This window comes from Ursus arctos, unplaced genomic scaffold, assembly GCF_023065955.2.
Source record: "Ursus arctos isolate Adak ecotype North America unplaced genomic scaffold, UrsArc2.0 scaffold_32, whole genome shotgun sequence".
In the NCBI taxonomy this organism is placed as follows: domain Eukaryota; kingdom Metazoa; phylum Chordata; class Mammalia; order Carnivora; family Ursidae; genus Ursus; species Ursus arctos.
The window spans coordinates 13,830,789-13,858,021 of record NW_026623008.1 but is presented as its reverse complement, the minus strand read 5'-3'; the positions used below and the strand labels follow the sequence as shown (position 1 = coordinate 13,858,021).

The 27,233-nt window shown below is 44.5% G+C and overlaps 1 protein-coding gene across 2 annotated transcripts in view; it reads right to left on the bottom strand.

The window, feature by feature from the left end:
• Positions 1 to 302: 302 nt before the first annotated feature.
• The window catches only part of MICOS10 (mitochondrial contact site and cristae organizing system subunit 10), a 29,745-nt gene continuing 2,814 nt past the window's right edge, over positions 303 to 27,233 (bottom strand). The window contains exons 2-4 of one of the 2 annotated variants that reach the window (XM_026517187.3): positions 3,942 to 3,989; positions 2,790 to 2,899; positions 303 to 553 (exon numbers count right to left, since the gene is read on the bottom strand). In XM_026517187.3, the coding sequence (XP_026372972.1) occupies positions 539 to 553; positions 2,790 to 2,899; positions 3,942 to 3,989 (173 nt within the window). In that variant the 3' untranslated portion in view covers positions 303 to 538. Of the gene's footprint in view, positions 2,900 to 3,941; positions 3,990 to 27,233 lie in introns of both variants that reach the window. The other variant, XM_057305253.1, reaches the window with a different exon arrangement.

The window sequence follows — 27,233 nt, the reverse complement described above, 5'->3', positions numbered from 1 at the left end:
TCCCACCGGGGCTATGGTAAGGGCGACACGCGGATCTTACAGAGCTGTTACGGCAAGACAAGGCTCCTCAAGGCGTCTGTCACCGTCAGCTCACAACACGGCAGCCGCCTCCGACACTACCTGAGGGACGTGGAAGCAGCTCCGAACACGCCCCGTCAGGGGACGAGGGGGCGGGACGCGCAACGGCTGTGGTTTCGGGAAGGCTCTGTGAGGCGGGGACCAGGAGGTTACAGCGACTGGCAGTTCAAACACAGTCTTCCTGAGGCTCAAAGACCCAAGGCAAAGAAACGCAGGCGATGCACTGGGCTGCCTATTTTTAATTTATTTCTTTTAAGACCACCTCCTTGCAATTTCCAGAGAGAAAATACAAAACAAGAAACAGACTTCGTTTCCAATACATAAACAGTGCGCTGGAGTTTAAAGCGATACTGATAACATTGTTACAGAAGAATGTCGGCTTACTCCAGGGCACGGCAGTATTCCTGAGGAATAAACGTGAGTTCTCTTCTCCTCCCACTGGGATGTTCTCGGGTGTAAGTCACTGCTCCGGCTCCTGCGAAGTGAGGACACTCTGGTGAGAAGTGTGCACACGGCACTTGGACAACCATCTCCGACCCACCGAACCCATGCGCCCCAAACCTTGACGCCCTGTTTCCTTTACGACAGTCTCCCGGGAGAGCTGTGAACACCCCCCACCCAGGGCCTCAAGAGTGGCTCCCTAATCTTGGGGGGAGCACTCGACAGTCAGTATCCGGACCACTGTTCCTAAAACTCAGAAAACGGCTGTCTCACAGGTGAGAGGACGCGGCGCGGCTCTGGGACCCAACAGCCGACCACCGCCGGTACGACCGCGTCCTCGCCTGCTGAAGGAGGGCAAGGAAAAGCTCTCCCGCTCACGTACTGGGAGGGAGGTCTCGAGAAAGAACAGGAAGGCAAGGCACCCAGGAGGGCCCCCAGAGCGCAGCAGGCCCTCGGCAGGCAACGACCGTGCGACGACTACCTTGGAAGAGCCCTGCGCTGTGCTGCTCTCCGCAGAGAATGGAGGGTGACCACACAGAGGCACAGACTCAAGTCCACACACGGTTACAAGGCCACTCTGGAGCAGTACACACACGGCTGTTAAAAAGGAACGGTATTTTCCACAGCAGCTCCCAGCCATGAAATGCAGAACACGCACAGAGTCACCCCTGAGCCACTGTCCGCGACAACTCAGTCTGGAACAATGAAAACATTCTGAGCAATTAGAAGACCTGAAGCTCCTCTCCCCAAATCCAGCCGCGGTGCCAAGAAAGCAAAGGACCAGGGAGCGGCGGAAACTGCCCGTCGCCAGCTCTGGTGCCACGCGGCTGTGCCTCTTCTTGTCCCTGTGAGGGCCTCTCGGGCTCCGGCGCAGGGACGGTCACTAGCGCGGACGGCGGCGGGAGGGTGGCCCGGCTCCTGGGCCGGACAGCTCCCCCTGCTCCCAGGCCTCTCGGGCACGCGCGGGCGGGGGGCCCGGCAGGCAGCGGGCGGTCTGAGCGGGTTCTAAGAGAGAGGCTACTGAGCTGTGGTGGGGACCATCGTTTGAGATTTGGTGACCCTTGTGGCTCCAGCTTTTGACCAGAATGGGGACGCTTGACAGTAGCACATCTTCTGCTCTACTTGTGATTTCGGTGGCAAGATGGGGGAGTCAATCACCCTTTCCGGGCTGGCCTCGACTATGACCGCCAACGTTCCTATCGATCTAGCACCTCGCAGCGTAAAATCATCTTCACACTGAACTCCCACAGCAACCATGCAGGCGGGAATTCTTACCCTCATTTTACAGACAGAAGCCAGAACCTCAGAAGTGAAAAACTCAAGATCACACGGGAGGCAAGTGGTGGGTGGCCCAGGACCCACCCTCCGGTCTCCTGGCTTCTGGGCTCTTCCCCCTCGTCCCCTGCTGCTGCTGCTGCCCAGATCACAGTGACTCTAGCTCAAGGGTGACCCAGAAAGGAGAGGGTTCTGCACCTCTTGGCAACGGGACGCTCGGCCCTGAAGCTGGTGTCGCTACAAAGACCTTGCCTCAGCGAGCCCGAGGCCACAAACACACCTAGCAGGGTAGACAGTGTACTTCACTCGGTCATTTCCTATTTATTTGAGTGTCTACTTTGTTCCTGGCCCTGGGCATACAAATATAAATACCACCCTTGTCCTTGAGCACCCAGCCTCCCACGATCCTTTCCCCCAAACCCCACGGTAATCAATCATCTAAAGTAAGGCCACGGGAAGAACCCCAGGAGATGTGGGCTACCTGCTCCCCGCTGAGGCGTGGGCCGCAGGGTCTCATCCCGTCCACATTACTACAAACCCATCTGCAGACAAGGACACCAGCAGAATCACATGGGACTTAAGAGTCCAGAACGTACCCTCTTCAACAAAAAGCAGAAGAATGCTGAGGCCCAGCTGGAGCACGTGTGAGAGGTCGACGGGGCACTCTGCGATCGTGAACGTAAGCGCTGCTTCCAGATACTTGAGACAGACCTGCTGTCCTACAACAGGCCTCCCCAGGCAGCGTCAGTCCCACCCGCTAACGTGGGAGTGTACCCGCGAGAGCACAGCTGCGCCTCAAGCTACAGCGGAAGGGACAGGCTTCTGGCACCGAAGCGGTGTCAACACCACTACAGGCCAAAGAGCGACGAGGAGCTCAGTGGTGCCACGACGACACACACCATTTACTAATCAAATGAGCTCCAAAGAATTCCTCAGGGACTCTGGAGAAATTCTTTGTCTTTTAAAAGGGGGACAAATATCAATTCTGTACGTACTTTGACATATTTTCCGTGTAGAAGATATGGAGCCTGGAAATCATGCTGACAGTTGGAGTAGGCCATTCCCAATCCCATGCCAGAACCGAAGGCTAATGGCCACATTCTTCCTAGTGAGCACAAAAAGGAAAATCCCAATAGGGAACCAATGAGAGAAGATAAAAGCTTTTTCTTTGGCTCAAATACATTTGCTTAGGATTCAATAAATATTCAACATACACCCTACTGATGACTGCAACATGCCACACATTTCTATCGATGTTTAATCCACAGTGAAAGACGAGCAAAGGGAGTCTACTACTGAATTTATTAATTCAGCAAATACTTATTAAGTACCTATCCTGCTAGGTGCGAGGTCTTAACAAGTGGTGCATATGAAAACAGCAGACACGGCTGAACGTTTTAATTTTCATACTTCTATTTTCATCATTTGCTCATTTTAACTAATGTCTTAGCCCTATCAGAAACAGCACTTTCAGGAAGGTGCTTGAATTTTAAATGGAATCAAGTGAATTCTGACTGCGGTAAGTCATAAAGCTTCTTTATGCCAATACGGTAAGTGATTATTTGGTATCAACGCTGTATAATATGATTCTCTGGTAATGTATGCCCTACCCATTCTTCACAGAGAGGGGTCAAAGCGACCCCTCTGGCTTCTATTCAATAACCAAACTTCAGAATTTCTTCCACAGAATGAAAGGGACATTGCTCGCCCTTTGCTCAGGAGAATTTCTGGCCAAAAAGCATGTGTATTTCTCGTCCACTTGTTTTTATGACCAGCAAGACTCACTTTCAAGTTCCTTTAGAAAAAATTATAATTAATTAGAACTATCGGAGCATGCAGATTTGGCCAAATGACTCACTGGCATAAAGTACAGGCTTTTCAGATGATATCATATTGAAGATATCAAGCACCCTGACTCAACGCCCAGGGGGAACTCTGGAGATGCCCAACCCACTTTGACCTTCTCTGAGTCCACACTGTCTGTCTAGCACCTTCGACAGTGGCCTACCTACACCCATAAACGGATGGGGTGGCAACCACGTAGCTGTGCCCTCCAGAAGTGCGGCTGCTCTGGGTGTGTGTGTGTGTGTGTGTGTGTGCACGCGCATGAGGACATTATGCTGAAAAGGTAGTAAAGTCACACTTACTTTTAAAGAACGTAAGTGAGAAAACAAGTCCTAATCCAAAACCAGTACCTACAAAGAGGGAGGAAAAACAGGTTAAATCTTATTAACAGTAACTTAACAAAAACAAAATGAATATTTCATAAATGTGAACATCTAGAAAACAAATTTTGTCTTAAATAATTTGGTATTGAGTTGATTTTCTCATCTCAGAGGCTGTACAGATGCCTTTGGTCCTTCTGCCTGCAACAGGGGAGGGAAACTTTATTCCCAATTCCGTCTAGACAAGTCTGGCGGGGTAGGGGAGCGAGCCAAGAGACAGTTCTTGAGTCGATGCTCTGGGCCCCACTCGCAAACAGTGTCCGGCATCTCGGGCACTCCGAGCCCTCTTCCGTAGGGTGCCGGGGCCGGGACGTCAGACTGGAAGCAACGTCAGCTGGAAGCTCCCCTTGTCATTTTCGCACTTTGCGTGATGGCAACTTTTTGAGGAATAGGGAAAGGAGTGATCCAGAAAGTTCGCAAAGGCTGTCACAGGTCAGACACAAGTCAGAGTCCTCAGAGGGAAAGTGTTCCCTCAAAAGCCCCGAATGTGAAGATTAGTCTCCTTCCCTTGTTTTCACTCATAGGGCATCTTCAACCACTATCTTTCAAAATAAAAGAACAAATGCAAGCCTATTTTAATGGTCTGGTAGGAAAAAAAAAATTAAATACCTAATTTTCAATCAAACCTCACAGGAACCTAAGCTTGTGGGGGAAAAAGACTAGATCCTCATTTTTACCAGTATTTCTCAAACCTTGGTTATTCTAGTGCTGCCATCACAATTTTTGCTAAATCTACATTACCTTCACAATTACTTAATCATTAAAAAAAAAAAAAGACAAGAAAATCAATGCACATATTTCATTAAATGAATTTGGCCTGAACTTAAATAATATTGGTGTAATCATAGCTTTGAGTGCTAGTTATATCTTTTTCATAAGATGTGTTAAAATGAGGGGCGCCTGGGTGGCTCAGTTGGTTAAGCGCCTGCCTTCGGCTTGGGTCATGATCCCAGGGTTCTGGGATCGAGCCCCACATCGGGCTCCTTGCTCAGTGGGCAGTCTGCTTCTCCCTCTCCCTCTGCCTCTCTCTCTCTATCTCGTGTGAATACATACATAAAATCTTTTTAAAAATGTGTTAAAATGAATGTAAAACCATTAAAAGAATTTTTTTTTTTGGTCTGTGGTACCATTTTAGGGGGAAAAAAATCACCACCCCCGAACTATAGTGATACATGTCCCAAACTCTGAAGTCATTTTTCCATTATCGAAAAAGTTATACACACCAAGAAAGAGTGCCAAGGTCTGATTTTATATTTGTTTTTGAGACTTGACAATTGTTTTCAGACCTTTCAGAGTATTCTGAGGCTCTTCACGAAGTGTCTACTCCAGGGTCCAGCCAACCTCTTTACAATTAAGCACCACAAAAAAGTCCCGAGTCTCACTTTGCCTTAATACTTTTCCAATTTTGGCTGTTGGAATTCTGAGAGCTTCTCCGTCTAACCATGATTTTAGGCTACTGCAGTGTAAACACTCGAAGTCCTTCCCCGGTCAGCAGCCTGACCTCTCTGCTCTAGACACAGAACTTCGGCACAAGCAAGCTAAAACACCAGTTTTCATCCACCCATGCAACCAGCCAGCTGAAGGAGGCCTGAAGAAAGTATTAAGGCCACTTACTCAGAATGATTTCTGACCACTCCCCACACATATGCGGCCATGGTGTACAGGTTTCTCTCCTATGATTGCATCCTATACAAATGTGACTTTTCATTAAAAATCATGACTTAGCCCCGTCCAACAGACCCTGCATTAGGTTTAGTGCTCAACTTCAAAATGCAGTATCTCAGGGGCGCCTGGGTGGCGCAGTCGTTAAGCATCTGCCTTCGGCTCAGGGCGTGATCCCAGCGTTCTGGGATCGAGCCCCACATCAGGCTCCTCTGCTATGAGCCTGCTTCTTCCTCTCCCGCTCCCCCTGCTTGTGTTCCCTCTCTCGCTGGCTCTCTCTGTCAGATGAATAAATAAAATCTTTAAAAAAACAAACAAAATGCAGTATCTCAAAATCACTCGTGTCACCCCAATGTCCATATAATTTATAACATGGTGGGAAGCCAGATAGACCACAATAGTTAAACCTGTTCAAGGCTGACATCATCTGAAGAAAAAGGAATTAACATTTTGGTACTTCCCATGACTACCCACCATTCTCTCCCCCTCCCTGCCCCCAAATTCTCTTTCAAACCAAACGACAATCTGATACAGTATCATCCCCCATTTTTCAGATGCAAAAAATAATCTGCTCAAGGGTACTCTGTTCAGTTAGTGGTAGAGCAGTGAACGGGGCCCAGGTCTGCCAGACTCCAAAGCCACTCTACCCGCTATGTCTTGACACTGGAGTCCCCTACAATTTCAACCCTGACACAATCACTAGCTTCCAAGGGAAAACTGGAGTGTCAAGATTTCTACTGCCACTGAAGTAAGATACAGCCAAAAACCAAATTGTGCTTCCCATGCAACAGCCCAGAACGCTCAGCAACCGGGGCAGTAACAAGTCTGCACAAGGCCAAAGGGCTTGTTCAGATCCATTCCCAGACTAATCCTACTGCACACGTCACAGACAGAAGTCCACCTGGTAGGTGAGATTCAAGAGCTTCAGAGAAATTAGGGGCGCCTGGGTGGCACAGCGGTTAAGCGTCTGCCTTCGGCTCAGGGCGTGATCCCGGCGTTCTGGGATCGAGCCCCGCATCAGGCTCCTCCGCTGGGAGCCTGCTTCTTCCTCTCCCACTCCCCCTGCTTGTGTTCCCTCTCTCGCTGGCTGTCTCTATCTCTGTCGAATAAATAAATTAAAAAAAAAATCTTAAAAAAAAAAAAAGAGCTTCAGAGAAATGAAAGCTATCACGATTGATACTCCTTGGCGAGAATCTGCTGTCGCCCAGCTTATAAAATGGCACTGGGTTCTATTTCAAAGCAACTTGCCTCACCCCCTTGCAGCTGGAAGATGAGTAAGACAGTAAATTGGTAGTAGAAAATGAGGTAAAGGATTTGGACTGGCTTACAGATTTCAAACCAGGCAATGGGATGGGGAGGTAGGCCAGTAAAAACATAATGGCTTACAATCAGAGCTTTTGGTCTTCTCCATCTGGAAGGCAATTTTTTGGCAAACAAATCAAAAGCCCAAAAGGAAAATATTTCAGCATTTTTCTTATCCTTCTGACTCCATGCCTGTCTCTCCTATTTTTCCCCAAGGAAAGAAAGCTCTCAGAAGCTCAACTTTTCCAAGTAGTAGACCAAGAATGATGGTAACCCACTGTTACCAGCATCACTCACCACAGAGACGAGAAATGTCTCGGCATCAATCAATGCAACACAGGAAAGCTTTACCCCAGACACTTAAGCTCAGGTATATGCCCAACACCGAGTTCTGCTCCCAGCAAAGGCACCTACCCGCACATCTGAGCTCCAAATCCCAGTTCAGACTGAGCAAAAGATGGAGGGTGCTCGACGGCCTTCAACTGGGCTGCTACCTCTTCAATTCTTAAGAGTGATTTTCCCCCCTCCATTTCTGTGTTTTTAAGACACAAAATAACAAGACTGTTCTCCTCAGAAAAAAGTAATACAGAAACTGATTTTTTCAATGCCCATGTTTTATTTAAACTTAGCTATCTCGGTTATTTGAGAGATTAGCAACGGCGGAGCCGCTGATGAGTTTTACAGGCTCAAGTTCTCACATGCTGGATTTCTTTTAAAAGGCAACATGCTGCTTCAAAGAAAGTCCCACCTGATCCGGGGACACCCACTCTGCAGCTGTTTCCACTAAAGATTGGCACCTCTAGGCCACATTTAAACTTCGTAACAATAAAACATGAAAGGTTTGTCTTACAATAAAAACAAACCAACATGGAAAAGAGAAGAGCTTTCTCCGCCTTTGGCCACTTTTTTGTGTTGTTGCATGACAAGCTCTCTTAGAGGAAAAAAGCCAAAGGAAAAAGTACAAAGCATTTTTCACCTTCCCTGGAAGCAAATATTTAACTATGAATAAAGTTTATATAACTTCGCCTTCCCCCCACTCAAGCCTGTTCTTTTGCTCTGTCTGGAATGACAAATCACCCTAAAGGAAAGAAATGCCTGATGATAGGTACACATCTTCCCCATGGCAAAGTCCACAGTTATGAGGGGAAGGAGGGGGCAAGGCAAGCACACACACACACACACACACACACACACACACCCAGAGGAGCCTTATGGAATTGACATTAGGCAAGGAGCCCATGCTCTGAAACCATTTCTTTTGGAAAGGAAAAAGAATTGGCACAAACTCTTTCAAAAAGAAAGGACTCCAAATCAATCTAATCCTGCACTTCAGTGCACGCTTAGTGCCCAAAAGGACATCATAAAGCTGGCTAGGACAGAAACACAAATTTTTAGGAAGGACCAATTCCTTAGCAGTTCATCTGATACTATTTTAATAAGAAAACAAGAACTCACTCACTCCCACTAGCGACACATAAAATACATGTACAATATTGCCGTAGCTTATGCCCAAGCGGGTTTTGTAACAGATTTAAAAGAATAGCAACCCAAAGCAGTCCATCCGTGTACGCCTTAAGCCACGTTCTGTGTAAGGAAGGGGAGGAAATAAATATATGTTGACGGCCATTACTGTGACATGTGGACAACTTCCGGTTCCAACTTTATTTAGAAAAATCTTAGCTCTTGCCATGCCACCCAGCATAACGCTTTACTTCACTGCTGATCATTAAGAAGCAAGCATAATCGGCAAGATTTAACAAGCAGGCTACACAGTCGGATTGCAGTCTCGGGGTAGAAGTGTACTTTGGACGTGAGCCCCTACGCAGAACAAGTTGGAGCAATCCACGCTCTTGCGGAACCGACTTGGTAAAAGCTGCACTTGCCAACGGACTTGTAGGGCCAGGAGGCGGCACTCACTGTTTAGAGGGGCACAGAAAAAAAATCCTCATCAAGTCACTTAGAACTAACATTTCCAGGAAAGATCACGGGGGGGGGGGGGAGACCATGGGCCCATTTTATTAATAACTTTATTATACAATATTAAGTTCTCCTTCCAGCTTATGTTTACCATTTTATTTTTATTTATTTTTGATTTTTCATTTTTATTAAGTTTTTAATTTTAATTCCAGTATAGTTAACAGATGTCATATTAGTTTCAGGTGCACAATACAGTGGTTTCAACAATTCTCTACATTACTCAGTGCTTGCCATGAGAAGTGGACTTATATTTCACACGTTAAACAAAGCTCCTAATAAATTTATGAGCCTAATGTATAGTTATCAACGCTAAAATCTGACCTGTATCTAAAAATTAAGTAAAAATGCAAAGCAACTCCATTTTAATTTCTATAACTTATATCGAAATGTAGGAGTAAAAACTTAAGTACCACTGCACTGGCAATTTTGTGAATATGAGAAGCTTCAGGAATTCCAAGCAAGTCTTTCAGATCCCTAGAAGCCACGTGCCAAGCAACTTTATTCATAAATGTCTGAAAGAAAACAGAAAAGTTCTAAAGCAAGGAGGGCTTTAGTCTCCCACCAAGTGGCATGGCAAGAGGACTGGTGTCATCACGAGATGGGCCTATGTCAACCACTGTTCGGCCGCTAGCTCTCTGACCGCACGTCCATTACTGAGGTCACCTGGCCTCAGCCCGCTAGGCTATAGAGTAAACACAATCTCACAGGGTTGCTGTTTCAGGAAAACGGAAGGCATCTGGCAGTGTCTGGGAAAGAACTCAAGTGGTCGTAAGTTCTGTTATTTCTCTAATCAAACTCAAAATAGGTCAAAAGTGTCATGTAATAGTTATTCCTCTATTAAAATACAACCCACTGGCTTGCCTAGGATCACACTGTGCGTGAACCATGGCTGAAAGTCACGACCTCCCCCCCAACTCTGTGTGGGGATCAGCAACTGTTTATAGGAACACCTCAGGTTTTGACAGACGTTCTTCTTAAAAACAGGGGATTCCCTCAGACTCATGGCTGACTAGAACGTTTAAAATATGATAAAAATTTTCCTGGGGCTATCTGGTGTTTCATAAAGCTCTATTCATGCTTTGAACATGGATTAATATCAAACTGATCTATTTATAATGGGCACACGTTCTTGTTCAATCAGGTTTCGATCAATGCTATTACAATCATCAAATGCATTTGTTATGACAGAACAAACACGAATGCGCTTTTATAGAGAAGTACCCTTGGGACTGAGTTTAGTGAGAGTTACATTTCCAAGAAACATTCCTGATTTATGAAAGATGCTCAGGGCCCAATTTAGGAGGGAAAAAAAAAGTTTTAAGTCAGCTCCAAAGTGTGTTACTTAATGCTCTGAGGCAAAGACAGACTGTCCAGGTGTCCACGTGTAAATGCCAAGTCATGTGAACTACCCAAGAAAGTGGGCCGGACCAAAGACCCAGAGACTGTAAATTCAGTCTGTGTTCTCCAGCCTCTCAAAAGTCAGCATCGCTGGGGGTACGGAGGAAGCGGACGCAGAAGGTGGCTACTGTGCGAGACCTCCACCCTCCTGCGGCTACCCGGACTAGACGCAGGCTGGAACGTCAGCAGGGATTTCTCGGGTGGACATCAATTCCCGGGATCCTGCTCAGAACAAGCCAGCCAGCCAGCAGAAAACAGTGAAGACAGGGAAGGGAAATGCCGAGTCATTACTGGGGTGCTCCGCTTCAAGAAAAGCCAAACTCACTACAAGGGTCCTTTTAAATGAGTGCGTGTAGCACGTGATCCAACTTCCGGAATTCTGACAGCCACACGACTTTCCAAGAAGGTACAAAGGAAGAAACAGGTTTGGTACACGTTGTACTAACATATAATTAGCTAATAAATTCACATGCGGGCAGAGCATGTAGGAAAAGGAGAAAACGCTCTGAAGAGTAATTTAAGGGTGACTGAAAAAAAAAGCAGAATTGCTAAGTCTCAATAAACACAGTAAGACACAACGCATTACACTTACTGGGGGGGCGGGTGCAGTGGACGTACTAACATTTACGCTGTCAGGCCCTGCATATTGTTTCTATGCATTATTTCATTTGATCCACAGAACCACCTTGTAAGGTGTACTATGATCCTGTCTCCCAGAAGAGGAAACAATTTAGTGGACCTGACTTACCCAAGTACACACAACTAAAAAAGTAGAATTCAAACCCAGGCTGTCTGACTCCAAAGTCAAGGCTCTTTCCCAGACACAGGGGTAAACTTCATGGAGGGTTGAGCAGAACAGCAGGGCAACTGGTCTAATGTTACATATGAGAACAAAGTGTTTTCTGCATTGTGGCAGGTAGTTTATGGCTATGTTACTCTTCAGTCCCTCAAGAAAACAACAGAAACCACGGAAGTCTGACTTTTCAGGAGTGGTAACAAAAACCTGAAATTACTCAGAATCAATGAGAAAGAGTCCACAACCCAAACTGGGAAGTACTTCCCTCTGTGCACTGGCTGGACATCAGATGAATCCAAATGGGCTGAGAGCTGATAAAACGAATCCAAATTCATCCAAACTGCTCAGAAGGATATCTTCCAGTGAGTCCCTTCCCTCCCCATAGCCCCAAACCTTCTAGCCCATCCCCATCAATATAATAACTGGATTCTCGCCTTTGGGAAAGGAAATATAAGAACCTGGGATATCGTGTCTAATGATAGACATGTCTATCATTACAGAGATTATGTTGTCATCTACTCCGGATTCAAATGAAAAACTCAATGGAGAAACAAGAACCAATAATTTCTCTTCCTTATACATTTACTCGAGCTACATTTATGAGCATTTATTAAGTAGAAGGCACAGGTGTTTCTTCTTTGAAGGTGGGAATTGTTACACGGCGTTCTACTTCAGTGATAAGGTTGTGTGGACTTGGGGGTAAGACGGGTTAAATGTGAAGGAGAATACCAGTAGGTTTCTTATTAGTTGTGTGTCTCAGTCCTTGGGCAAATGATAGAACTCCTCCCAGCATCCGTTTCTTCATATGGAAATCAGGAATACTAAAAGTACCTGTGCCCGACTGGGAAACAGTGAGGATGACACAGCAGAACAAGTGTAAAAAGCCCGGAAGAACAGTGCACCACACACTGTAACTGCCGTCCCCTTCCTCTCCCAACCAGCCAAACCATCCTGGCGGGTTAGAGAAGGGAGCGGGGAGAAGGTGGGAAGATTGTTCAAGAACAAATCAAAAGTTCAAATATTTACAAGAGTCCGGGGCTCAACACAGGTCAGAAATAAATAAGACAGAGCCTCTTCCCTGGGGAGCTTGTGATCAGGAAAGGAGAATAAGTCAGGTATCCAGAAAACTCGGAGGGACCATGTTCTGCTGGTCCAGAGGAAGAGGGACACACTTAGCTGGGAAGATTTTTTTAAAATACTCAAGAGGGGCGCCTGGGTGGCGCAGTTGTTGAGCGTCTGCCTTCGGCTCAGGGCGTGATCCCGGCGTTATGGGATCGAGCCCCACATCAGGCTCCTCCGCTATGAGCCTGCTTCTTCCTCTCCCACTCCCCCTGCTTGTGTTCCCTCTCTCGCCGGCTGTCTCTATCTCTGTCTAATAAATAAATAAAATCTTAAAAAAAAATAAGAAAGAGGGGTCATCTGAGTTGTGCTAAAGAGTAGACTCAACAGCTACTGAGGGGCACGTGCTCCACCCAAGGCTCGTGCAGGGAAACTGTGGGGCGGGGGAGGGGGCAGCCTGTCTGAAGCATGAGGCATGTCCGGGAGAGCAGGAGATAAGGCTAGAAAGGGATGGGGCCATTCTGAAGGCCCCAAAACATGACGGCACTTAATCTAGCAGGCAGGAGGCCGTCCTAAAGAGTATTCTAAAGTATGTCACCTGACCGAAGCTCTGCTTTAGTAAGATTCATCTAAGGTATGTAGGATCCCTTGGAAAGGAAGAGACATTCTGTTGGCAGAATTTACAGGACGTAACAACTGACTATGTGTATGCGGGTCTGGGGTTTGGGGGCTGTAGTGGGGCAGGCTGTCAAAGAAAATGCTGAGAACACCTATCTGGATAACTAGAAAAACATGGGTGCTATTTAGAACATTCATCAAATAACCTTTTAATACCAAATTCCCTTTATCTAAAATACAACTGGGTTTATAAAACTGCAACATCCAGGGGCGCCTAGGTGGCTCCATCAGTTGAGGCTCAGACTCTTGATTTCGGCTCAGGTCATGATCTCGGGGTCATGGGACCGAGCCCCATGTCAGGCTCTGAGCTCAGCATGGAGTCTGCTTGTCCCTCTCCCTCTGCTCCTCCCCCCCACTCATGCTGTCTAAAATAAATAAATAAGATCCTTAAAAAAAAAAAGGAGCCTCTACAATGTTTTCAGGAACACTGTATGGCATTAAGTGAAAAGCATTCACTAAACACTTAAGCTTCAGGAGCCCATTATCTCATTTAATCCTGACGATAAACTTCTTTTATTAGCCCCATCTTACAGGCCAAGAAATGGAGACACAGAATGGTTACGTACCTTGCCCCAGGTCACACATCTGGGATTTGAACCCAGGCAGCCTGACTCCAAAGGCCTGGTCCTTGATCACCCCCCTCACAGATACACAAAGCTATTATAATAATTTTGACTCCCCAAAGGAAACGGAATACTTTCCCAAATTCATCCTGGCCAACACCATGCGTGAGCATTCCCTTAATCAGAGGAGCTGAGGACCTGCCCTGGGCGGCGGCTGTGCTAGGCCGGGCAGCCGGTAAGTTCCCGGTCCAGTGCTGGAACTGACTGTAACCAGAAACTCGAGGTGCGAGGTACAATGACGGAAACAGGATGCACGAAAAGCACTGGGAGGATACCCAAACCATTCGGGAGGGCTAGAGAAGGGGCAAAGGAAAGGGGCTCCCAGGAGCTCCTTGGTGCCAAATTATGAGTCTGAGGCAGATGGAGCAAGTCTCTCATGACACACAAAGGGCCCCAGGCCTCTACTGTAAGCAGGAGGGAAGCAAAAAAGGGAATTAGGGGCGCCGGGGTGGCACAGCGGTTAAGCGTCTGCTTTCGGCTCAGGGTGTGGTCCCGGCGTTATGGGATCGAGCCCCACATCAGGCTCCTCCGCTGGGAGCCTGCTTCTTCCTCTCCCACTCCCCCTGCTTGTGTTCCCTCTCTCGCTGGCTGTCTCTGTCTCCGTCAAATAAATAAATAAAATCTTTAAAAAAAGGGGGGGGGAATTAATCGGGGAAACAACATCCAATGAGCACTTGACAACGGGCTTGCTCTGGCAGCAATGGGGACAGATGTGAAGAGGCCCTCATCAGAGATGGGGGTGAAGGAGAAAGCCATCACAGTAGCCCAAGTGGGAGACAGGTCCAGACCACAGACTCTCTTCTGTCCATCTGACTGCAAAATGGTATCTTACATACTGGGGTCTCTCCTCAACAGCCCCGCCTCTGCCTCCCCTGTACCCCCTGCTAGGCAGAACCGAAAGGTGAGCAGCACACGTTACAGCGTGACTCTGGTCAGGGGTTAGGAACTTGTGAGCAGTGGGAGCGACCATGCTCAGGGACGACTCTAAAGTACGGCGTCCTTAAGACACAGTCACGGACAAAGCTAAACAGAGATAGAAAAGGGGCTCAAATATTTGAAAACTATACCAATGGTTTTGCATTTAAAACCATTTGCATTATTGTTGGTGCAAATGGGGAATATCCCAAATCAGCATTTGCAAAGGTGTTAGAAGGATTCACCTGAATTTCAGGGCCTCTGTGAGCAAGCGACTTTTTCTCTGCTACTCAAATCTGGCTCTAATAAGGGGCCCCAGAGAGGCGACAGCACCCAGCTGACTGTATGTTCCCGTAGAAGCCCACAGTCTTTCTGAAAGGCATCATTACTCTACAAAGCCCCAAGAACAAACCTCTCCAAATCACTGGACTTGCACACATAAAGAAACCAAGAATTCAATTTTCATAAACTGAGTAAAGAAAAAAAAAAGTCTTCTAAAACAGAAGTTATGAGCTGAAATAAAATGAATTTCAAGTTGTAGTGGGAACAAGAAGAAAAATAAGTTGTGAGTTTTTGATGGTCACAGCCAATCTTTTCTGGGAACTGGTCAGATTAGTAGCATATATTCTAAAGTCAAGACAATGCATGACAAGAGCAGTAATATACTGTATTTTTGCTTTAATCAGAATGGGATATTGATGAGCTCATTAATTCAGGGTTTGTCACATACAGGCCTATACTAAAATGGTTAAAAAAAAAAACCCTACAACTCATGGATTTCGATTTAATCATCTGAGATGATGCCAAGAAAGTGGCAGCTTTCTTAGGACCGCTTCCTGGTAAAAGCTCAGTTACGTTGCTTAAGTCATTCGCTTCAGTTAATCATTTAAAATCTATCAGACAGAAATTGTGAGTGGTTTACACGTGCAGGTTCTGACAATCAGAAACATTTGTTCTAACTCGTAAACATTTGTCAAAGTAAGTCTACAAATCTGTCAACAATTATGTCAGAGTGTTACAATAATTATAAATTATCCTAAGCATTCTAATGCAGCTTTAGGTTGGATAAAGAAACTTGACATAAACGTAGTGGATTTCAATTCCTCCCATATACACCGTTAACTATGACTCAAATAGCTCTAAATTCTACCTAAGATACCCAACTGAAGCAACTTTGGAAAGTCTGTATAGTTTCCAAAAAGCACTGCGATCTGCCCGCTCTCAACAGCTGTGCCTCACACCATTTTGCTACTCGGCTCCCCGTTGTCATTCATTAATACTGACTCATATTCTCATATCCCATATCCTTCTCATATGCATGCATGTGGTGGGTTTTTTTTAAGGCCCTAAAAATAATGGCCTATGCTTCTTTAAAATCATTTTATTCTGTGTGTTCCTTTTTTTTTCTTCACTTCATTTCTCACCTCGATTTCAGTTGCTGAAAAAGTATGTGCATATATAGATATATGAATATATGGCCTGTGTCATGCGAGTATTAGTCTGAAAGACTGTGGCAGGGGAGCCACGGGGAGTATGAACTTGAGGGAAGTTACATAAGCCTAGGGCAAGGTTTTTCAACCTCTACTACTGACATTTAGGGTGTACAATCCTTTGGTGCTGTTCTGCACATTGTAGGATGTCTGGCAGCGTTCCTGTCCCCTACCTACTAGATGTCAGTAGCGTTCCCACTCTCCCATCCCCTATTTGGCAACCATGCAAGTCGCCAGACATTGCCAAATGTCCCCAGGGGGTAGGAGGTAGCGGTAAATAACTCCCGGTGGAGAACCACTGGTCTAGGAGTTTACAATTTATAAAGTGCTTTCACGTCCATTCAGATCATTATCTTATCCTGAGCCTCATCAAAACCATGTAGGGACTAGCATCCCAAGCGTACAGACAAGGAGGGGCATCTGGCTGGGTCAGTGAGTACAGCATGTGACTCTTGATCTCAGGGTTGAGTCTGAGCCCCACACTGAGTGTGGAGCCTACTTAAAAAAAAAAAAAAAAAAAAAGACAACCAAGTTTACAGACTAGGAAATTGAGGCTCAGAGACAGCCCGTAACTGTCCCAAGCCCATTTGGCTTTTCACTATCCTGCACTGCTTCTCCAGCTAAAGGCCCTCAGCTTCCACACCCTTAAGTTTATGAATTCAGAGACGTCCAAGGCAACAATGGACCATCACATCCACCAAAAGCAAACCCCTTAACAGGTCACCCAATGAGAAACTCCATTAATAGACACAAATATAATTTCAAAGTTGGCAACAAGCTTAAAAAGATTTTCACTTTAAAGTACTAACCTGTTAAATAACAAAACTAGACTTAACATATTCATTTAAAGATTATTCATAATCCTCAAGTACAGGAACCAAATGGACTCCCTAAATAACTTAAAAACATTTTTTCAAAGATTTTCTTTTTAAGTAATCTCTACACTCAACATGGGGCTCAAACTTACAACCCCGCGATCAAGTCTCACGCTCCACCAGCTGAGCAGCCTGCCCCTAGATAACTTTTTTAAACAGAAACTGTTCTTATGTGTTTATTTGCTTACACTATAAAAACAGCAAAGTTAATGATCCTCCCCACCTAGCATCATCAGCATTCCCAAGAGATAATTTGGATTAAGTTTATTGTTTATCATTCCATTTATATAAATGGGATCACACATCATGCATGTTTTACAACTTGCTTTTCTCACTTTATAATTATCAAGGACACCATTCTGTGACAGTACGTCTTTTTTTCTAAGATTTATTTATTATTTTGGAGAGAGCGTGCATGCACGCACGAGAGAGAGAGAGAGAGAGCGAGAGAGAGCACGCGTGCGCACAAGGGGAGGGGCAGAAGGAGAGAAGGATGGAGAATCCCAAGCAGATTCCCCACTGAGTGCGGAGCCCCACACGGGCTCGGTCCCATGACCCTGAGACCATGACCAGAGCCGAAATCAAGAGGCGGACACTGAACCGACTAAGCCACCTAGGCGGCCCAACAGCACGTCTTTTAAAAACTTTTTGAAATACAACCTACAGACAGAAAGCTGCACAATTACGTGCACCACGAGGTGTATTTTCAGACTTAAAACACCCACGGTACCAGCAGCCAGAGCAAGACGCAGAGGATGACCAACATCCGCAGAAGCCTGCCTTGGGCTCCCTTTTTCAAAGCTCTCCATCCGAGGGCAATCGTCTTCTTTCTGACTTCTACAAATACAGAGTAGTTCTGCCTGCTTCTCAGCTCCTATAAATGGAATCACACAGTGAGTCCGTCAGCCGAACACCTGGGAACAGTTGTAGGTCGTTCATTATCACTGCCGCAGAGCAGTCCATCACAGCAGCGCACCACCATCCACTCAGCCCTTCTGTGCGGACGGGCACTTGGGTAGCTTCCCGTCGGTGCAAGTATGAACCGTGTTCTATGAACAGTCCGGTGTAAGTCATCTGGTGAACACATGGATGCATGTCTGCTGGGTAGATACCAAGGCATGAAACTGTTGTGTCACACGGCACACATACGGTTAGCTTTAGTCGGTACTGCCAGTTTTCCAAAGCGGTTCACCGATTAATACTCCCACAGGCAGTCTGAGGCTTCTGGTTGCTTTTATTCTCACCAACACGGAGTATTTTTGGTTTTAAGTAACTTTTGGAAGTATAATTTCTGTAGAATAAACTGCAGCCACTTAACGTGTTTGACAAGTGTATATACCTGTGAAACCACCACTCCAATAGTGAAACAGAACACTGCTGTCACCCCTAGAAGTTTCCTTGTGTTCTTTTGCAGTCCACCATTCCCTCCACCCTTTGCCCCAGGCAACCACTTCTCTACTTTGTCATTACAGACTGGTTTGCATTTTCTAGAATTTTATATACAAATGGCATCATATAAATGGAATACAGTAGGGGCGCCTGGCTGGCTCAGTCAGTAGAGCATGTGACTCTTAATTTCAGCGTTGTGAGTTCAAGCCCCACACTGGGTGTGGACCCTACTTAAAAAAAACATTTTTTAATGGAATACAGTATACACTCTTTTGTGTCTAGCTTGCTACTCAACATAATGATTTTGAAATGTACATATGTGGTTGTATGTATTAGAATTTGCTTTTATTAATGAATAGTCCACTTTATGGACAGTCTAGATTTTGTTTATGCATTCACCTATTCATGGACTTCTGGGTTCTTTCCAGTCTGGGGGCATTGTGAGTAGAGCTGCTATGAATATTCATATATAAGACTTGATGTGAACAAATGTTTTCGTTTCTCTTGGGTGGATACCTATGAGTGGAATGACGAGATTGTATATTTATAAAAAACTACTAAACAGTTTTACAAAGTGGTTGTACTATTACACAACCCCATGAACAGGAGAATTCCAGCTGCTCCACATCCTAGTGGAACTTCAGCATGCTCTGTCTTTTTAACTATTTTAATAGGTGTGGAAGGGTATTCTCATTATGATTGAAATTTGCATTTCCCTAATGACCAATAATATTGAACATCCTTTCATATGCTTCTTTGCCATTAGTATAATTTCTTTTGTGAAGAATCAAACATTTTACCCTTTTTTTGAGATTTTATTTCTTTATCTGAGAGGGAGAGAGAGAGAAAGCATGAGCAGGGGGAAGGGGTAGAGGGAGAGGGAGAAGCAGACTCCCCACTGAGCAGGGAGCCGGACTCAGGCTCAATCCCAGGACCATGGGATCATGACCTGAGTCAAAGGCAGATGTTTAACCAACTGAGCCACCCAGGCGCCCTCACCCATTTTCTCAAATGGGTTGTCTTCTTACCATTAAGTTTAAGAGTTCTTTATTTTTTTTTTTTAAGATTTCATTTATTTATCTGAGAGAGAGAGAGAGCACACAAGAGCACATGGGGGGTGGGGGGGGGGAAGGGCAGAAGCCAAGGAAGCAGCAGACTCCCCACTGAGCAGGGAGCCTGACACAGGGCTGGATCCTGGGCTCACCAAGGCAGATGCTCAACTGACTGAGCCACCCAGGCACCCCAAGAGTTCTTTATTTATTACGGAAACAAGTCCTTTGTCAGATATATGTACTGCAAATATTTTCTCCCATTCTGTGTCTTGCCTTTTCGTGCTTTTAATGGTGTCTTTCAAAGAGTAAAGTTTTAGATTTTGATCAAATCCCGTATACCAATTTTTTCCTTTGTGACTTTTGCTGTGACCTAAGAAATCTTTCCTGAACTCAAGGTCGCAGAGATTTTTCTATGTTTTCTTCTTGAGGTTTTATAATTTTAGCTTTTACATTTAGGTCTGCGATTCTTTCGAGTTAATTTTTATGCACAATAATGAGGTTTATTTTTTTTTCTCTATATGGATACCCAGCTATTCTAGCACAATTTGTTGGAAAGATTTTCCGTTCCCCATTAAACTGCCTTGGCATCTTTAACTGACTATCTACTGATGGGCCTTTTTTTTTTATTTCTTTTTAAAGATTTTATTTATTTGACAGAGAGAGACACAGTGAGAGAGGGAACACAAGCAGGGGGAGTGGGAGAGGGAGAAGCAGGCTTCCCGCTGAGCAGGGAGCCCGATGCCGGGCTCGATCCCAGACCCTGAAATCATGACCTGAGCAAAAGGCAGACGCTTAACGACTGAGCCACCCAGGCACCCCTGATGGGTCTATTTCTAGACACCGATCTAGATGTGTCCCCCTTCTCCAATACCACTGTCTCATTTACTGTAGCTTTACTAGAAGTCTTGATGTCAGGTAATGTTACTTTTCCAATTATGTTTTTCATTTTAAAAACTGCTCTCGTGACTTTGGATTGTTTACACTTTAATACAGATTTAAAAATCAGCTTCTCAATTTCTATAAATATCTCTGAGCATTGTTATGCTAGAAAAAGAGAGAGACTATAAACTTCCTCACTGAGTCGCTAGGAGGGTAAAAAGGGGATACTCGTGTACCAAGTACGGTGGCAGATACCAGGCACTCACTTAAAGTTAGCTTCCTCTCTCTTTCCCTCTCTTGGTCTTTAAATAAACAAGATCCAATCTAGCAATGCCCTCACATTTTACTAGTGGGTCAACGGCCACAGTGAAAATATTACCACACCAAAAAGACTTTTATAAGTAAATATTTGTATTTCCACTTGGATTCAATACTGAAATGCACTTGCCAGAGAAAGCAACTCAGCATATTTACTAATAAACTGTTTCAGGCCACATTTTAGGAAAGCATAAAACCACAGCCAGAACAAAAATTTAAATATGTTTTCAAGTTCCATAGAGTGCCTAATTACATTATTCTATAATACTAACAAAATTCTCCTCTAGCAAGATCACAATGTTCCATTATTCATATCGCTGCCCGCAGATGGAAAAAGTATTTTTGCTCTCAAAAACTGTTTAGAAATACATATAACAAACAAATATGGCTACTAATTCAACAATTAACATGTACTAATTTGAAACCCAAACCTATAAACAGCCAAAAACCTTTGAAGTATTTTAGTTTAGCCTAAGTGATATCACTCCATAAAATGGAGACGTATCAGTTTGCAAACACAGGCTACCAAAAGCCAATTTTTGGTGAGCCACCAATACTTTGTGGTAACCCACACTGATCAGATGAACTGATATTTAAAGACAAACAATAATTTGCTTTCTTTTTCCATGACCTTATTCAATGGCCTCTTTCAGTATAGTATTTTTTTGACATGAAAATGGCCTTCACAATTAATTTAACAACACGTAATTGATTATTGGATGAATATACAAAATCTGCTGGTTAATTCTAAGGCAGGTCACCTGCTAAGTCATTTACCGTCCTACTTTCTAAACAAGGAAGAAACAAGGACAAACCCTTTCTTTTCATGAAAATGAATGCATGGCAAAGCAATTTCATCTCTGTTGACTGAGCTGCATATAACCAGCGACCTATCCCAAGACGTACCAGAAATTAATAAACTGCAAAATGTTGCTTGGACTCCCCTCCTGCCTCTCCTATTTGTCAAGGGCAACACCATTCTCCATTTACATAGACGTGGCATCATCCCGACCCTCCCACTCGTGAGCATTTCAAGTTCCATAAATAGGACCACTGCACAGCACCATGACATCTGTCTCCATTCCACTCCTCTGCCCCCATCTTAGTTTTGGTTTCCTCTAATCAGATCACCTCATCTTTAGCATGAATTTGCAATAACATACTAACCAACCTCCCTGTCTTCATCCTGGTCCTTTCTAGTTCATTCTCCTCATGCTACTTCAGTGATCTTTCTGAAGTCAGACATCCAACCATGTCACTCTTCACCTTCACACTCCATGGTTTTTCTCAATGATCCCCAATGAGTCGCCACACAACCCAGCAATTCCACCCCTAGGTATATATGTACCCAAGAGAAACGAAAACAGGCCTCCACATAAAAACTTGTATATATGATCATAGCAGCATTATTCATAATGGCCAAAAAGTACAAACGACTGAGCACCTGGGTGGCTCAGTTGGTTAAGCGTTTGCCTTCGGCTCAGGTCATGATCCCAGGGTCCTGGGATCGAGCCCCCATTACCCTGCCCTCGCCGCTTGTGCTCTCTCTAAATGTCCATCAACTAGTAAATGGATAAACAAAATGTGGTATATCCATATTGTAGTATTCTATGGTAACAGAACAAACAGTATTAATACTAACTGTTAATATAAATATCATTAATATAAATAGTATTAGAAACTAATTAACCGTATTCTATTTGTTAATACAGGTCAATACTATCCAAAACAATCTACAAATTCAGTGCAATCCTTACCAAAATCCCATGATAGGAGAGCCTGGGTGGCTCAGTTGGTTAAGTGTCCAACTATTGGTTTCGGCTCAGGTCATGATCTCAGCATCACAGGATCAAGTCCCAAATTGGGCTCCGTGCTCAGCAGGGAGTCTGCCTGGAATACTCTCTCTCCCTCTCCCTCTGCCTCTCCCCTTGCTCTCTCTCTCTCAAATAAATAAATGAAAATATTTGCAAATCATATATCTGACAAGAGGTTCATATCCAGACTATAGATAGAATTCCTAAAACACAGCAATAAACCACTTCAAAAATGGACAAAGGACTTGACCACACATTTCTCCAAAGAAGATATACAAATGGCCAGCGAGCACATGAAAAGATGTTCAACATCACTAATCATTAGGAATATGCAAATCAAAACTACAATGAGATACTAGCTTACACCCCCTGGGATGGCTACTACCAAAAAAAGGCAGGAAGGAAATAACAATTGTTGGTGAGGATGTGAAATAATGGGGACAGACTCTGGTGCACTCCAGGTGGGAATGTAAAATGTAAAACGTCCAGCTGCTGTGGAAAACGGTGTGGCAGATCCTCAAAATGTTAAACATTGATTTACAATATGATCCAACAATGTCACTTCTGGGTATGAACCCAAAAGAACCAGAAGCAAGGTCTCCAAAAGACAGGTGCGTACCTGTGTTCACAGCAGCGCTATTCGCAATAGCATCAACTGTCCACAGGTGAACGAATAAGCAAAACGTGTTACACACACATGTACACACACAGATTTAAAGCGGAGGAAATTCTGATATATGCTATAACACAGATGAACCTTGAGGGCATTACGCAAACTGAAATAAGTCAGTTTCAAAAAGACAAGGACTGTAGGACTCTACTTCCAGAAGGTACTTAGAGAAGTCAAAATCAGAGACAGAAAGTAGAACAGAGGTTGCCAGGGGCTGGGGGGGAGGCAGGAATGGGGAGTTAGTGTTAAATGGGTACAGAGTTTCAGTTTCACAAGACGAAGAGTTACGGAGATGGATGGTGGCAGTAACCGCCAGCACTACGAACGTACTGTCATTTACCTGTACATTTTTAAATGGTTCAGATGGTAAATTTTGTTATGTGTATTTTATCGCAATAAAAAAAAATTGGGGAAATACCCCATAAGGCTATAGGGCTTAAATGCAATAATGTATATAAAATGGAAAATGCCAGTATCTGGCAGCACACACTAAGTGCTCGATAAATGGCAGCCACTATCATCATTCCCTGCAGAAGCCAAAGCCTCTCTGTCCTCTGGGACACCATCTGGACAGTTTCCAAGGTCCAGAATGCAGTCCTCCACCTGGTCCGCCTACACATTCTCCAAGGTGGAACTTCAACATCACCACCTTCTTTGCACATTCCTCCAGAAGTAAGGCCCTCCAGGGTAAGGCTAGTGCCGATTATTTGTGCACTGCACCCCCCAGGCTCTCCATAATGCCTGGCATTAAATTTGGGGGGGAGGAGTATACATTAACGATTACTATTACATGTATCAACTGGAATACTGATCATCAGGCTTCCATACTACCCACAGCAGCAAGACAAAAGCAAATGTGATAATTATTTTAACTTATGACGGCCAGCTTTCATTCACATGCCTGCAGCTAATATTTACCACGTACAGGTAATGCCCTGATTGCTCTGTAGAGAATATCTCATTTTATCCTTACTTGTAACAACCCCTTGAGGAAGATACTACCATTCTATAGATGAGGAAACTGAGGCACAAAGAGGTACTTATTGATTGATTGATTGATTGACTGATTTTCTTCCAAGTAAACTCCATGCCTAATGTGGGGCTCAAACTCAGGACCCCGAGATCAAGAGTCACACACTCTACCAACTGAGCCAGGGAAAAGAAAAGGAAAGCACTGTGAATGCCCCGGAGCCCAATGAATGCAACACACTGATAGGGCTGCTTCCCAATGTTCATGGCTTGCACTTTTCCTTGTTTCCAAGAAAATGAAAAACCATGCTGTGCTGAATATACCTGGCTTGCAGAGACAGCCTTTTTTCTGGAAAGCACCACAGCTTTGGGTAGCCCAAGCCCCAACCATGACATCTTCTTCCCCTCTTTTGGATCTCCTGGCCAATTCACAAGATAGTAAGACTAGATATTCTGGACTCTGGCATCCCAGTGGGAGCAAAATGCCGGGAAAAGGGACACAGTCCATTGCACCACTTTGAAAGTCACATTAGGGATTCCAGGACCCTAGCATGAATCCAGGAGGTACTGGGATCAGATTTTCCTCTTAAGCCTCCTTGGGCAAATCTGCAACTCTAGGCCCTGGACACTGTCACAGACACCGACTTGGTCATGAGGTCAGAGCCAGCCAGCATGGACCTCCAGCATTCAAGAGGGAGTTATAATAAGGCTCTGAGAACAATGGCAGTGCTTCCATGACCCACACTTGCACAGCTTAGAAATTCTCAAATCACAGGCAAGCACCTCCTGAAGTCTTAGCTGGGTTTTTCTCATCTCCTGGAATCTTATTTTCCAGGGAAATAGAACGCAGATATAACCGCCTATCCAGTCCAGAGCGACAAGCACAAGCTGAGGGCACCAGCTCTGTCCCAGAGCTTTTAAGCCTTCTATTTTGGCAAGATACCTTGCCTTCTATTCTCATTAACAAGAAGGTGTTATTTATTCATGTGGGTACACACAAGACAAATTATTCGGTATGTACAAGGAAAACGAATGGCACAGCCCGTGAACTGAGTGCAGAAAGAAAACCAGAGCATTCAATAAATCTGATAAAACTTAAAAGTAAATCCATAAAATTAGCAAAAAACCATTAATGACGCATTCACATAAAAACTAATGGAACATGCCATTCATAAAATGTAATATTCTTCACTCCTTTTTAATTTCCTGCAATAAGGCTTTGGCACTACCACTTAAACCAACATCACCCTCTACTTGTTTAAACACAAAAGTGCTCTCTGGTTCATGTTTCTTAGCTGACTACTCCCAAACATTTCTAATACTACTTTATTATGAATATCTACTGACAACAATTTACGTCCCCAGATGAAATAAAAAGTTGGTAAAAGTCCCAAGATTACAGGGACACAGGATCAAACACGTGAGCTGGCAGACATTCACATGAAATCTACCTGACTAGGCTTTTTAATTTAAATGCTAATTCATTCCGTTAATAAACACACACTGAAGAGCAAATATGGGCAGAGAATGTAGTCTGCAAAATTCTCAGCAATACATGTCATTCATTCATTAATCAGTAATTATCGTATGCCTCCTCTGTGCCAGGGGCTAGGGGATCAACAGTGAACAGAAGCCTCTGGGTCTCAAGAGTTCACATTCTAGCGAGGAGGGACAAGCAAGTAAAGAAACAAATCGCGAATTTCAGATGATGCCATGTGCTATTAAGAAAAATTAGTGATGTGATGGACAATAAACAGAACACCTAGGAACTTACACAATGCTAACAAGTTTTTTTTTTTTTTTTTTAAGCTACATTAATCTCAAACTTTACAGAGAAACTAAGCAAATGCATATGAGTGGCAGGCATAAGAACACAGGCCAAAGAGAAGGGTAAGAATGTGAGGGGGAGAAAGGGAAAGAAAGGCCCAGGAGCTGAAAGAGAGAAACAGATGTGTTAGGAACAATGGCCTATTGTGTCTATTACAGGGAGGCATGTGTTTTGTTTTGTTTTGTTTGATTCATGGGCTTGATATATTAGGTCAAACCATATTAGAAACCACCTATCCTACCACGCTATTACACACAAAATAAATAGATATTTTAAAACCAAAATTAATGAGGGAAATAAAACTGCTTTTCTTATGACAGCGAAGGGCAGGGAAAAGGTATTTATGGATAAATGTAGCTCTTCCTACAGGACAAAAATCACAGGAGAATTTTCTATTGACACATTGCTCAAGCTTCGGAGTAAGAGATCCATGAAGAGCAGTCGTTGTTGTTTTTAAAGAACTACTGTCTAAGCACAAGCTCATATGCTCGTTAACTCAGCTGTACTACCTCTAGCTAAACATGAGCAATGAAAATAAGTCATTTTTCAGCAAGCCAGTGGGAAAAGAACAAACACACACTTCAGGTTTAAGGCAGTCAAACGCAGAGAAGAGCTCACAAAGGGAGCTGTCCACTCACCTTGGCTTCCCTTCGGTCTCTGTCAAGCCAGGGAATGAAATTACCAATACGTAGCTGAAAGCCTGCGCTGGTCCCTTCTTCCCCGCCTACATCTCGACAAAACCTCTATCTATCTTCTGGCAGGCAGCCACTCTGTCTCCACCTCCATTCTGAAGCACCAGGCAGCAGGCGGCCAAGGAGGTCTGAAGAGTCCCATTAACCTCTCCGCCGACGGGAATGGGAACCAATACGCTCACTACAGAGTGTGCCCCTCTTCACTGTCTCAAAGACTAAAGGCTCCCCGAATAACACTTCTGGGCTTCATCACTCTTATGCCCTTTCTCTAAGTCCACTACTAAAGGGACAACGCCCTCCAAGTCTGAAGTCAGCTTCTCCCACAAAATTAAAACTCCCTACTCAACTTCATTATCACTCTCAAACAATTCAATCACGTAAGCAGCAAAGTGACCAAAATCATGATCACTGTTCTCCTTGGTCTTTCTCCCGCCATCCCCCATGATCAGTTTCTAGTCTTTCCGTACTTCGTGTAAACGAGGTGCACACCCCCCCCTCCTGTTTTATGTCCAAGTTCCCACCAGTGAATCACCCCTTATAACCACATTCTAACCTTGGGGTCATCTCTGTAAGAAATGGAATGAAGCAAAGTTAACCAGCTGGAGAGAAAGATGAAGAAAATTGCATTTACTGAGTTTCTACTATGAACTTGGCACTGTTCTAGCCTAGGAGGTGGGAATTACTATCTCCATTTTATAAATGGGGAACAAAGCTGGACGTTTCTCAAATACACCCATTCCTCTCTAGTCTAACAGAGCAGGCTTTCATCACTTCACATTCACAGCACCGCTGGCCTCCCCGACTCCTGACCTGTTCTGTATAAAACAC